Source organism: Vitis riparia, unplaced genomic scaffold (assembly GCF_004353265.1).
Source record: "Vitis riparia cultivar Riparia Gloire de Montpellier isolate 1030 unplaced genomic scaffold, EGFV_Vit.rip_1.0 scaffold804_pilon_pilon, whole genome shotgun sequence".
Classification (NCBI taxonomy): domain Eukaryota; kingdom Viridiplantae; phylum Streptophyta; class Magnoliopsida; order Vitales; family Vitaceae; genus Vitis; species Vitis riparia.
This window is the reverse complement of record NW_023269792.1, coordinates 34,781-47,841: the sequence shown is the minus strand read 5'-3', so window position 1 is coordinate 47,841 and position 13,061 is coordinate 34,781. Positions and strand designations below refer to the sequence as shown.

At 31.3% G+C, this 13,061-nt stretch overlaps 2 protein-coding genes across 2 annotated transcripts; both read left to right on the top strand.

Moving 5' to 3' along the window:
• Nucleotides 1–276: 276 nt before the first annotated feature.
• On the top strand, nt 277–1,438 carry LOC117910659 (thaumatin-like protein). Its single transcript, XM_034824772.1, has 2 exons — nt 277–387; nt 618–1,438. The coding sequence occupies exons 1-2, from the start codon at nt 333–335 to the stop codon at nt 1,295–1,297; spliced, it is 735 nt and encodes a 244-aa protein (XP_034680663.1). The 5' UTR covers nt 277–332; the 3' UTR covers nt 1,298–1,438.
• A 10,733-nt stretch (nt 1,439–12,171) lies between these two features.
• Nucleotides 12,172–13,061, top strand: LOC117910658 (calcium-binding allergen Ole e 8-like). Its single transcript, XM_034824771.1, has one exon. It carries the CDS (start codon nt 12,246–12,248, stop codon nt 12,735–12,737), a length of 492 nt encoding a protein of 163 aa, XP_034680662.1. The 5' UTR covers nt 12,172–12,245; the 3' UTR covers nt 12,738–13,061.

The window sequence follows — 13,061 nt, the reverse complement described above, 5'->3', positions numbered from 1 at the left end:
TTGAGCTACTTTGTCATCATCACTCTCTCCATTTCATTATTTTCACCCGGGGGCTAAAGCTACAAACTTAAAAAGAGGGTTCCCATTTCACAGTGAGAGTATTGTACTGCAGCTTTCACTCGCATCTCATTCAATCACAATGGTACAGTGGCCCCACCCCCCGCCCTCTTTTTTCCTTCACTCTTCTCAAAAATCCACATCAACTCCGCCTTCTTACCCCCTTCTTTTCCTATAAAAAGCCCTTTGATACTGAGTTGTTATAGAGGGGGAGGCCACTTGAGATCTTCTTCTCCTTTCCTGTCTTCAACCTAGCTTTCTCCTCTGCTTCAGCCATGGGGATGCTGCTCAGGTCCCTGCTTCTCAGTCTCGTCTGCACCTACATTGCGGGTATTTTTGTTTTTCAACTTCCTTTTTCCCATGGCTTGGTTTTGAAAACCTGAGTTTTGAACTACTTAGCACACACTACATGGGCACATTTCAACTCTTTTGTCATGTTCTTTTAGCTGGTCTATGTTTTTGAACTTTTTCGTTCTTTAGTGGGTGAGACTGACTTAGCAACTCAAGACACACTAAGTTTCTAACTAAAATCTAACTGTTTCGTGTTTTGTGTGCTTCAGGTGAAGTATCGGCCACAACAATTTCACTATACAACAAATGCTCACATCCAGTGTGGCCAGGCATACAACCAGGCGCAGGCAAGCCCATCCTTGCTCGTGGAGGCTTCAAGCTCCCACCCAACAAGGCCTACTCCCTCCACATCCCAGCGGCCTGGTCCGGCCGCATCTGGGGCCGTCACGGCTGCTCCTTCGACGCCCACGGCAGGGGCCGCTGCGCCACTGGAGACTGCGGCGGCTCCCTTTTCTGCAACGGCATGGGCGGCACACCTCCGGCCACCCTTGCCGAGATCACCCTGGGTTCAGAGCAAGATTTCTACGACGTGAGCCTCGTCGACGGTTACAACCTGGCCATCTCCATCACCCCCTTCAAAGGGTCAGGCAAGTGTAGCTACGCGGGATGTGTGAGCGACCTCAACACCATGTGTCCGGTTGGTCTCCAGGTGAGATCCCACGACAACAGGCGGGTGGTGGCCTGCAAGAGCGCATGCTCTGCCTTCAACTCGCCCCGCTACTGCTGCACTGGAAGCTTTGGGAGTCCGCAGTCCTGCAAGCCCACCGCCTACTCCAAGATCTTCAAAGCCGCATGTCCAAGAGCTTATTCCTATGCTTATGATGATCCAACTAGCATTGCCACTTGCACTGGTGGCAACTATTTGGTCACTTTCTGCCCTCACCACTAGTTTCCCAATCCAATATTATACTTTGTTTTAGACCCTTTTGCTCTAGGCTTGTTCTTCACTATCTTAGTATACTTACTGCGTTACTCACTGCCCCCATGTCATTTGGTCTTGGACTTATAATATAGAAATTAACTTATTTTATATGGGTGTTTTTTGTTTTTTTTGTTTTGTTTTTGTTTTTTGGGGTTGAAAAATGATATGACCTCTCACATGTCACTTGTCACTATAGCATTTTGGGAGACGCGTTATGCTCTTATTTCAAAAAGATCAGTGCCTGCTGGCTTGCTCCACTCATCTCATTTGAGAAATTCTAATTTGATCTCGTGATGTATAAAACGTTGAATAAATATATTAAATCGGTCACCCACTGATAAAAGTTAAAAAGAAAAAAAAAATTGCTATTGAAAGAGTTAGAAGTGGGTTGGTGATTAATTTCTATTAGATGTCATGTTTGTTAGCATAAAGAATGGGATTTATTTGGTCATGGTCATTTTCGGATGGCACTAAACCTAATAGTATATATATGAAATAGGTGTCACAACTTGGCCTTTGATTTTATAAAAATAAAACATGAAACTATAAAATTTTAGATTTACTTGGGTCGGTAGATAAAATCAGACTACAATCAGACAAATTCATGAAAGCATATGATGGAGTGTAGGAGTTGAAAGAAAAAAAAAATTCAATCTAAAAGGTAAGAGAGTAGGGGGTTGAGGGAGGAGGGTTTAAAAGTGAAAAAGTGGAGATGGAATTTATGGTTTGATTAATGGTAAAAGAGAAGGGCTTTAAGTTTTAATTAGTATGGGAAGTAATAGGATCAACCATCAAGAGCGCAACAAGACTATAATGTGATGAACATGGAAAATTGATAATTTTTTAGCGGACCATAAAAGTTTGTTACAAGGCGCCAAAACGAAAGCAAGTCAGCCTGATAGAAATAAATGAATTCTAAAGATTTTCCACTCGAACAACATGACAGTTATTTAACACCTCGAATCCAAAAGCTTAAAGTGAAAACGATACAAATATTCATATTGTAATTGAAAATTTACCGATTATCAAACTCTTATTCCAAGTAATATGATAAAATTCTCCGAGTATCAACTTTAAAAAAACTAATACATCAACTAAATTGTTATTATACAAATAACTTCAAATTCAAAATAATTAAAATGAGAATAAAGTTTTAACATTTAAATAATATTCAAAATAAAGAGAGTTTAAATAAATGTCTTAATAAAGCCAAATTTCTCTCCTAAACGGTCACTCGCTTGAACTGAAATTATCTGAAAGATTATCAACAAATGGGAATGAGTTCAAAGCCCAATAAGGAATATTAATACAGTTTTATGGATTAAACATTTTCACTCATGCTTGCAAATAAAAGATATAACATATACTTATTTTCATAAAAACTTTTGAGTTTAAAATACTAATACACTAAAAAAAATTTAACAAAACTTTCTCATATCCATTTCAAAATAATTTCTTATCAAAACCAAATCGAATACATTTAAAATATTTTTACTATGGTTATCGTATGACAAATGGTGCCCAATTAGATGAGACTTCATAATTGAGTAACTAGTTTCATATTTGCTCCATTTAAGGTGAACAAAATTAAATGTCAACAATTATAACATGTTGATGAGGGCCGAAAAAGTCAACAATTATAATTCGTTGACTAGGGTCATAATCCAAAGTCAAATACTTTATTTCATTAATTCAAACTTACAAAACAAAATATCATATCTCCTCAATTTTTTATTTTTTATAAACAAATAAAATTCTCAAATATGCGTTTCATACAAAACGCATATTTGATCCATGCGTAAAAAGAAAAATAATATTTTTACACATTTCAAAATACAATATAAAAATAATAATTCTTTTATAAAATCTGCATTAATTTCCCTTATCTTAAAGAAGCACTCAAAAACTTGAAGTATTTAGCTTAACGAATTTATTCATCACCTAACATAATATCATACACCACATTTATTATTGATCATTTATTTAGAGATATAAATTTGACATTCCTAACAATATTTTATATAGTTCTCAATGATTCTAATTAATTTCCTATATTAATATTATTGGAGAAAATATTATTTTCAATTTCCTAAACAATAATAAATTAATTTAATGAATGTCTAGATTTTTTATAAACTCATATTTCTTCCAAATCTTATTATAACTATTTATTTCTTTGGTATACTTAAACTAAATTAAAAGTTTTATTAAAAATAATTACTATTATTATTACTATATTTTTTCAATACCCTACAACACTCAACACTCAAACAACCTTACCGTACATCACTCACAGACATCCAAATCACACAATTTTTATTAAGATTATTATTATTTTTATTATTACTATTATCATTATACTTACTAATTCCAATGTCTCTTCTTAATAAAATACCTCATGCGTTTTTAACAACTCCAACAACCCCACAAACTCTATTTATTAGTATTATTTTAATTTATTTCACTACTGCCCCTTGCCTCTCACAGTTACATATTTTTTTTTTTTTTTATCACCGCAACACAATGCCTCAAATCCAAAATCTAGATCTATTCATCTAAAAAAAATTTCGAATTTTCCTATTTTCATAAATGAAACAACCTATATTCATAATTTCAATATTTTGATCTTAAAATAAATTAAATAAACTAACCCTAATCTAAATTAAAAATTTCTAAAAAATATCTAATGTGTTCAAAACTAACTAATTAATATAATATATTAATGTAGGGTTAGAATCTTACTTGAAAAAATATAAATTTCAAATTCTAAACCTCCAAATATTTAACCTTATGCTCTCCAATTCTCTAATTATTGGTTAATAGAGTTTTCCGGAAAAAAGAAGATAAAAGGAAAATCTAATTTATACTTATTTTTAATGAATTTAATTAATTAATAATTTACTATTTTACCTCTAAAGTTTATTTTGGGTGTTACAGTTACAAAATATTTCTTTGATTTCAATACAGTAATACACCCAAAACCCCAGAAGCACAAGCTAGAAAACATAATATTTGTCCAACCACACTTTTGTAACTCCAAAATTTTGAATTCATTACAATCGGTCTGTGATACTCCAATTGTCCCATGAATTGATTATTCCTAAATGAGTCATAAAGGGTATTACGAACATATCTTATCTCCACGCTGGATCAAGAACAGGTCAAAAGATAAAAAAATAAAAAAATAAAAAAGAAATAAATAAAAACAAAAAATTAATTTATATAGTCATCAAATCAGTCCAATTAGCAACCAGAATTGTATGCATTATAAGGATTCTATCCATTGGAATTATTCAATACGAAAGCATGAAACACAAGTAAATCAACAGTGCCAAGACTCAAGACCAATCTAAACCATGCTATTTAAGATGGGATTTAGCCCCCAAAAAAATAGTATTTTTTAAAATATATTTATTAAAATACAATAAATTTAAAACTATTTCCAAATTTTCAACATTTTTTATGACACTGGTTGAAAGTTATCTTTTACAAAAAAAAAAAAGAAAAAAAAAAAAGAGATAACTCCAATTTAAATATAAAAATAAAAATATTTTTAAAAATTATTATGTTTTAAAAAAATATTCTTTAAAATTACTATATATATTAAGTCCATATGAAAGACCAAAAAGAATGCCCAATGGGCCAGAGTAGCTGGGGACTGGGGAGTGCCCCTTCTCTATGTCCCATTCTTATTGTAAAAAATTAAAAATGCTTCAAAAGCTGGGAGATGGATGGAATAAGAATTTTTTGATGGAGAAAAGTAAAGTGGCACCCGTGAAAAAATATACTGAACGAATAATTTTCTAATCATCAGAGTACATTTGCCATCCTTCTACGTCACTACAAGCATTAATTTCTGATAGCTCTCTCAGACCTAACAACGTCCCTGGCACTTGGCAGTGTCATTAATGTGGACAAGACTCAGGATCCTTGAAAAGAGTGTAAGTAATTTTAAAAATAAATTGCAAAATTAGTAATTATTTCAAAACACACTTTCTTTCTCACTGTCTTGTGCCCATTTCGAAGTATTTTTAATTTATTGCATTTTTATCAATAATAATTTTATAAATAAAGTTTTTATGAATAATTAGTTAATATTTAAAAATCCAAAGAAAGAATTTTTATATTGTACATATTTTTTTAATGTTTTACATAATGAAAAAGTGATTTATGAAAACTAATCCAAACATTATATGAGTGGTATAGAAAATACTTTCAAATATTTAAAAACACTTTTGTGCTTTTACTTTTTAGTATCTCTCTCTTTCTTTATCATCACCAATTACGTCAATAAATAACAAAAATTAAGTGATAAAAATAATAGTATATGAAACATATTTCCAATTCTTGCTTTCCAAGACTCACTAGCAATGGCTCCCTTGAGGATTTTCTCTTGAAAGTCAAACATTTGACTTTAAAATAGTACATATTTAATGAAATCACAACCAAGGGAATGAACTTGATTGAATCAACTAGGAGAGAAGACTATTAAGTTATTTCTAGTACAACTTTTGTGAATTGATTTGAAAAACGTAAGACAAGTGGGAATCGAAAAAGTAAAATATACTCTTACCAAAGTTTTAGGTTTGGAAGTGAATCATGTGATAGTGGACTATGATGAAGAGCAAATAGGTAAATCATGTAAGTTTATACTGTTTCCTTGTTTTCTTTTGCATTCTCATTCAAGGTGGCCAACTTGCGATTTGATTGGATTCATTTGGAATAAAGCAATTGAACTTTAGATGGAAATCAATTTGGGGCATGTACTTGATTTCACTCGTCTCATCTTTCTCGGTTGAAAAATGATAAGTGATGAAGACTTTTTTGTTATTCGAATCGGGACAAATTATATCAATTATCAATCGATGATATGATTGTGTTATATGTTAAAGCATCCACTATCAAGAATTTTAAACTTTCTTAATTTTAAATGGACTATTGTTTTTACAACTTTGATAATTCAGAACGTATAGTATAAATAAATTTTATTTAAAAAAAAAAAGTTTTTCCTTGACTTGCATATAAGTATGTAAGGATATGATAGCATATATTTTTGAAGTCATGTGATATATCATAGTTGTCTCGATATAGTGGTGTCTTATTTATGGTGGATTTTGAGTCATTAATTTAATTTCAAATTTACTTATTGAGAATGATTAGTTATAACAAAACGTAGAATGTAGATAATAACGGTTGTAGTTACTAACATATAAAGCTTGATCCGATTATGATTAATTCAAGGGTGCAAAACAATGAATTTTATAACAAATAATGTGTAAAACTTTGATTTAGGTACAGCCTATTAGAAGATGCAAATAATAATTATTATAGGTTCATAAACATCAAACTAACTACTTAATTTATACTACCAACTTTAATTAGTTATCTCTCTTATAAACCCATGTATACTAAAGGAAGGCCTTTATACCATGCATCTATGCACGTAAATAATGCATGAAACTAGTCTTATACGAGCTCTTAGCATAATGTTCTAATATCTGTTTCATAACATTTTTTAAAATGATTTTAAAAAATTTATTTCATGATATTTTGTAAAATTAATTTTCATTTAAGAACTTAAAATATTTTTGATATATTTTCTTTATTTATAAATTAAAAATAATTTTAGTACAATTATTTTTTATACCCGTTTGTAGTAATAAATAAAAATAATTAAAATAAATTGTCAAAAAAACATTTTATTTAAAAATTTTCTCAAATTTTTTTTTATGTCAAAATGAAATAGAACTTGATTTAGAGTTTTGGTGTTAAAAACACCTCTTACACAAACTTTAAGCTGCCAACAACCAACTCTTTTCGGTTTTGGAAGCCCAAGGAGTAGTAGTACATACTACATACTACAAATGAAGATATCGAGACAACTCTTTTGGGAAACCTGAACTTGTCTCCGCTTTGCACCTCTCTCTCTCTCTCCCCTCCTTTTCCTAGTGCTTCCCACCTGGTGAAAAAGCAGGGGAGCGGCTTGATTTCTTTATAAGAAAGTGGGTCACCGCCATTGAATTTGAGCATTGGAGGCCACATAATGTTAGCTTTAACTCATCATCTTCCTGTATTGGTTTCCCCAACTTGCGTTCATGTCTTTGACCCACAGGCCACCCCACCTTTTTGAGTTTTTTCCTACGGCCTCAGACCAACCCCCTGTGATTCCTAGATAGCGGAAAGTTAAGCTAGTGGCAAGTTAATGTGACTCACTCTCCGCAATTCATGCGATTATTAATCAAATTGCATGTTGATGTGTCAATCAACCTTACCCATCAAAAGATGGTGGAGTGTTAGTGATTATAGCGATGAAGTAAGGTGGGAGGAAAACGAGAGAGATCGTTGGTTGAAGAAGAAGGGTCTTTGGGCTTGGAAGGTTGGATATAGGTGTTAGTGTTTGGGCTTGGTATCTTGGGCCCATTTAGTGTTTAGGGTGGGCTCAATTTTTGTACTTAGTAAAAATTAGAAAAAGATAAAATATAGGGAACTTATTTATACAATAATTAGTAAAATTAGCACAATTGGGAACTTATTCAAGAAACGACTGTCACAGAGACAATAGGTTTTAGGTTTTGAAAACAAAAAACTTAAAAATTATTAGAGCCGTTGGAAACATTTTTTTAAAGATAATAATTTAAAAATTATTTTTAAATTTAGAGCCGTGGGAATGAATTTATCAATACTTAAACTGAAGGTCGGTTAAAAACTTTGAAAATATCATAAATTTTAAAATCGTTTCTTCATCTGCAGGACTGCAACACACCAGAAAATAGGACAAATCGATTAAATAAGTGGTTGTTGTTAGCATTATCATCACTTTTTTGGTGGTCAAACAAGAAGGTTGATGATAGTAGGTGGAAATGGGCGGCCCAAATCAATGTTCAGCCACCTGTGTCCCCTATTTCCTCCATAGCATATGCCTGGGAATCATGTGGCATAATGGGTAGGTATCAAATGCTCCAACTAGCCTCGTCTTCCCTCTTCCTTCTTTCTTCTTCTTCTTCTTCTTCAGTCTTTCTCTCTCCATCCCAATCCTCAATCCCCTCTTTCATGAAAAAGTCAATGAAATTTCACCCGTGAAGTAAGTATTCATATATAGGTTTTGAAAATTTCACCCCTGAAGTAAGTATTCATATATAGGTTTTGGAAGGATGTAATGAAAACAAAAAAAAAAAACCTAGAATTCAAACCTAGATTTCATTTTATTCAAATGGATAGCTTGCACAATTCAACGAAATCAAATTTATGGTTATAAAGAAAGTTGAAAATTCAACTTTAATGTAAAAGTTCCAAACCCCACAAAAGATAGAATTAAAAAAAAAAAAACAAAAAACAAAAACACTTCAACTCAATATGATTACCTTCAATTCATAACTAAAGATTAAAAAAATTAAGCTTTTTGAAAAAATCTAAATTAAGAATCTAAAAATTCTAGTACAAATATCATCAAAATTGAAGTTTTTTTTTTTTATGGGTACTACTATCATGGAAGACTCACATCACATAATTTTACAAATTTTTTGAGAAAAATCTTAACAAAACCAAATTTTTTCCTTCGTGGGTATCTTTTGACAATAAAAAAAAAGATGCCCAAATACTTAGCATTGACTCATGCTTTTATTATGTGGAATTTTGGAGGAGAGAGAGTGAAGAGAGAAGAAGAAGAACAAGGAAGATGAGGGATAGATAAGATTTTGAGGACAATGTGCAAAACATGGTATAGGTTAGAGATAAAGTATAATAAACTAAAAAATAAATATTTTGTTTTATTTTTATTAAAAACAAAAAAAATAAATTATTTTTTATTTAATTATATAATTTGAGTGAGGGAGGAGAATATGACAAAAGAAGACTCAAATCCAAGCTTAAAAGGGGTGTATGTTTTTTTCAAATCCATTTAGTCAGAAACTAAATAAATACACATTCCTAATTGCAATAGATTGTATTTATACCTTTAAAATAAATGAAAAATCTAGATCCTATTAGATTGGAAAACATTTTTGTTATACAAGACAAAAAAAAATAGGAAACACTTTTAAAAACTAAAAATTCATTTTTTATTTTTTATTATTAAAAATAAAAAATATGATATTTTATATAACATCTTTTAATTATTTTTTCTTTGTATTAAAATATAATTATATAACATCTCGATTTTTGTTTTTGTTTTTTGGGGTTGAAAAATGATGTGACCTCTCACTTGTCACTATAGCATTTTGGGAGACGCGTTATGCTCTTATTTCAAAAAGATCAGTGCCTGCTTGCTTGGTCCACTCATCTCATTTGAGAAATTCTAATTTGATCTCTTGATGTATAAAACGTTGAATAAATATATTAAATAGGTCACCCACTGATAAAAGTTAAAAGAAAAAAAAAATTGCTATTGAAAGAGTTAGAAGTGGGTTGCGTGATTAATTTCTATTAGATGTCATGTTTGTTAGCATAAAGAATGGGATTTATTTGGTCATGGTCATTTTCATATGGCACTAAACCTAATAGTATACATATGAAAATAGGTGTCATAACTTGGTCTTTGATTTTATAAAAATAAAACATGAAACTATAGAATTTTAGATTTACTTGCAAATTCATGAAAGCATATGATGGAGTGTAGGAGTTGAAAGAAAAAAAAAATTCAATCTAAAAGGTAAGAGAGTAGGGGGTTGAGGGAGGAGGGTGTAAAAGTGAAAAAGTGGAGATGGAATTTATGGTTTGATTAATGGTAAAAGAGAAGGGCTTTAAGTTTTAATTAGTATGGGAAGTAATAGGATCAACCATCAAGAGCGCAACAAGACTATAATGTGATGAACATGGAAAATTGATAATTTTTTAGCGGACCATAAAAGTTCGTTACAAGGCGCCAAAATGAAAGCAAGTCAGCCTGATAGAAATAAATGAATTCTAAAAATTTTCCACTCGAACGACATGACGGTTATTTAACACCTCGGATCTAAAAGCTTAAAGTGAAAACGATACAAATATTTGTATTGTAACTGAAAATTTACCAATTATCAAACTCTTATTCCGAGTAATATGATAAAATTCTCCAGGTATCAACTTTAAAAAAAACTAATACATCAACTAAAGTGTTATTGTGCAAATAACTTCAAATTCAAAATAATTAAAATGAGAATAAAGTTTTAACATTTAAATAATGTTCAAAATAAAGAGAGTTTAAACAAATGTCTCAATAAAGTCAAATTTCTCTCCTAAACGGCCACTCGCCTGAACTAAGGTTACCTGAAAGATTATCAACAAATGAGAATGAGTTCAAAGTTCAATAAGAAATATTAATACAATTGTATGGATTAAACATTTTTAATCATGCTTGCAAATAAGAGATATAACATATACTTATTTTCATTTATAAACCAAAAAATAAATATTATAAGTTTTTATAAAAATAAATATTTTGCTTTATTTTTATTAAAAAAAAAAATATATTTTTTATTTAATTATATAATTTGAGTGAGGGATGAGAATATGACAAAAGAAGACTCAAATCCAAGCTTAAAAGGGGTGTATGTTTTTTTCAAATCCATTTAGTCAGAAACTAAATAAATACGCATTCCTAATTGCAATGGATTGTATTTATACCTTTAAAATAAATGAAAAATCTAGATCCTATTTAGATTGGAAAACATTTTTGTTATACAAGACAAAAAAAAAAAAAAAAAAAAAAAAAAAAAAACACTTTTGACAACTAAAAATTCATTTTCTATTTTTTGTTACTAAAAATTCATTTTCTATTTTTTATTATTAAAAATAGAAAATATGGTATTTTATATAACATCTTTTAATTATTTTTCCTTTGTATTAAAATATAATTATATAAATATATAAACTATTTAAAAATAAAATATTAGATATAAAAATTATTTTTAAATATATTAAAAATATTTTAAGTTTCAAATAAATTTTTACTTTACAAAACATTAAACAATAATTATAAAAAATTACTCTCAAAATTACTTTTTAAAACTATTTTCGTTACAAAACAAGTTAGGTTTTAATGAAACGTTAGACTCTTAGGTTATGATGGAAAATGTCAATCGCACTTGGACTTATTTGAGCTACAATTCTCACCATATGTAAATTCAATAAAGAAAGAAATCACTCATATCTCACACGAAAATCACAAACTTAAGTTGTCTTTCATAAATCATGATGATCAAAAGAAGTAATAATTATCAATTTTTAAACGTATATGAAATGATATACCAAAAAAAAAAAGAATATTAATTATAATTTAAAAATAATGTTTTACAAGCATAATCATCATCAAATCTTTATTCTAACTTCCTAATAAAATAATAAAAATGACATTAGAAAAAAAAAAATCTTCTATCTATCAATTACACCCTCAAATAAAAATTGCAATCATGGGACTTAAAATTGGAAGTTTACAAATATAAAAACTTATTTATTGGCAATGAAAAGAAAATAATTTTATTTTTAAAAATAATATATATATATATATATATATATATATATATATATATATCAATCTCCATTATTTAGATATGTAAAAGAAGTACATGAGTAGATGAAAACATAATTATTCGATGTGGGAAAGTGGGAACCGTAACAAAAACGAACATTCTGTAGGATGTTGCACCAAATGGCAACTTGTAGCCTGTAGGTGAGGACGCCACTTGGACGGCGATAAGCCCTTTGTCCATTTCCCAAAGCAACAACACGGTTTCTGTCAACGTGTAAGGTACGGATCTTAAGAAGCGCGTAAGGTCCGCGTCTGACGCCCGGCACTCGGACTAATGCATCATTCATCTCGCCGGTCCCATCTCCCCTTCTACTATATTACACATGTAACACATCTCTTCTCATCTCCAACACTCCAATCTTTGGATTCAGTATCCAGATATCATTTTTCTCTCACATAATCCGCTCCATTTCAATGACGAGCAATTCTATTTCTGAATCCACCAAGCCCAATGTCTATCCTCAGGATAAGGATGAATTGCAGAAGGTCTTCAACCGCTTCGACGCCAACGGCGACGGCAAGATCTCCAGCTCCGAGCTCGCCGACGTGCTGCGGGCCCTCGGATCTGAGTCGTCGCCCGAGGAGATGAGCCGTGTGATGAAGGAGATCGACACCGATGACGACGGCTTCATAAACCTGGAGGAGTTCGCCCAGTTCTGCAAGTCGGGGAGCAACGTCGACGCCGGAGAGCTGATTGATGCGTTTAACTTGTACGATGGGGATAAGAACGGGTTGATCTCGGCGGTAGAGCTCCACCAGGTGTTGAAGCAGTTGGGGGAGAAGTGCTCGGTGCAGGACTGTCAGAAGATGATCGGATCTTTTGACTCCGACGGTGACGGCAATATTAGCTTTGACGAGTTCAAGGAGATGATGACCAAATCCAGCCCTAAACAGCGTGCACAGTGATGTACGGTGATTCACTGCTGAGGCGCATGGATTCTTGGTAGCCGCCACCACATGGGATCCCTTCGCTGCATCGCACGGTCTCAAACTGTAACGTATCAGTGTTAGATTTCTGGCTTTTGCAATAATATTCAACGCTAAGATTACAAATGCCGAGTAGTTCCCATTAGATATGGAAATTTTGGATGTTTTTCTTCTCGCTCATGTGCGTTGGAAATATGAATTTACAAACAAAAACATCCACAAACTTTCCTAAAATAATTAAGACTGTTAATGTTTTTAATTTTGTTTCAATAATCTATGCTTTTTAGATTGTGTTTGAGCCAA

What these genes read in the sequence shown, in the direction of transcription:
- LOC117910659 (XM_034824772.1), top strand. Translation starts at nt 333, where the DNA reads ATGGGGATGCTGCTCAGGTCCCTGCTTCTCAGTCTCGTCTGCACCTAC. An exon ending in CGTCTGCACCTACATTGCGG is followed by an intron (nt 388 to 617) that starts GTATTTTTGTTT and finishes TGTGTGCTTCAG; the next exon opens with GTGAAGTATCGGCCACAACA.
- LOC117910658 (XM_034824771.1), top strand. Translation starts at nt 12,246, where the DNA reads ATGACGAGCAATTCTATTTCTGAATCCACCAAGCCCAATGTCTATCCT.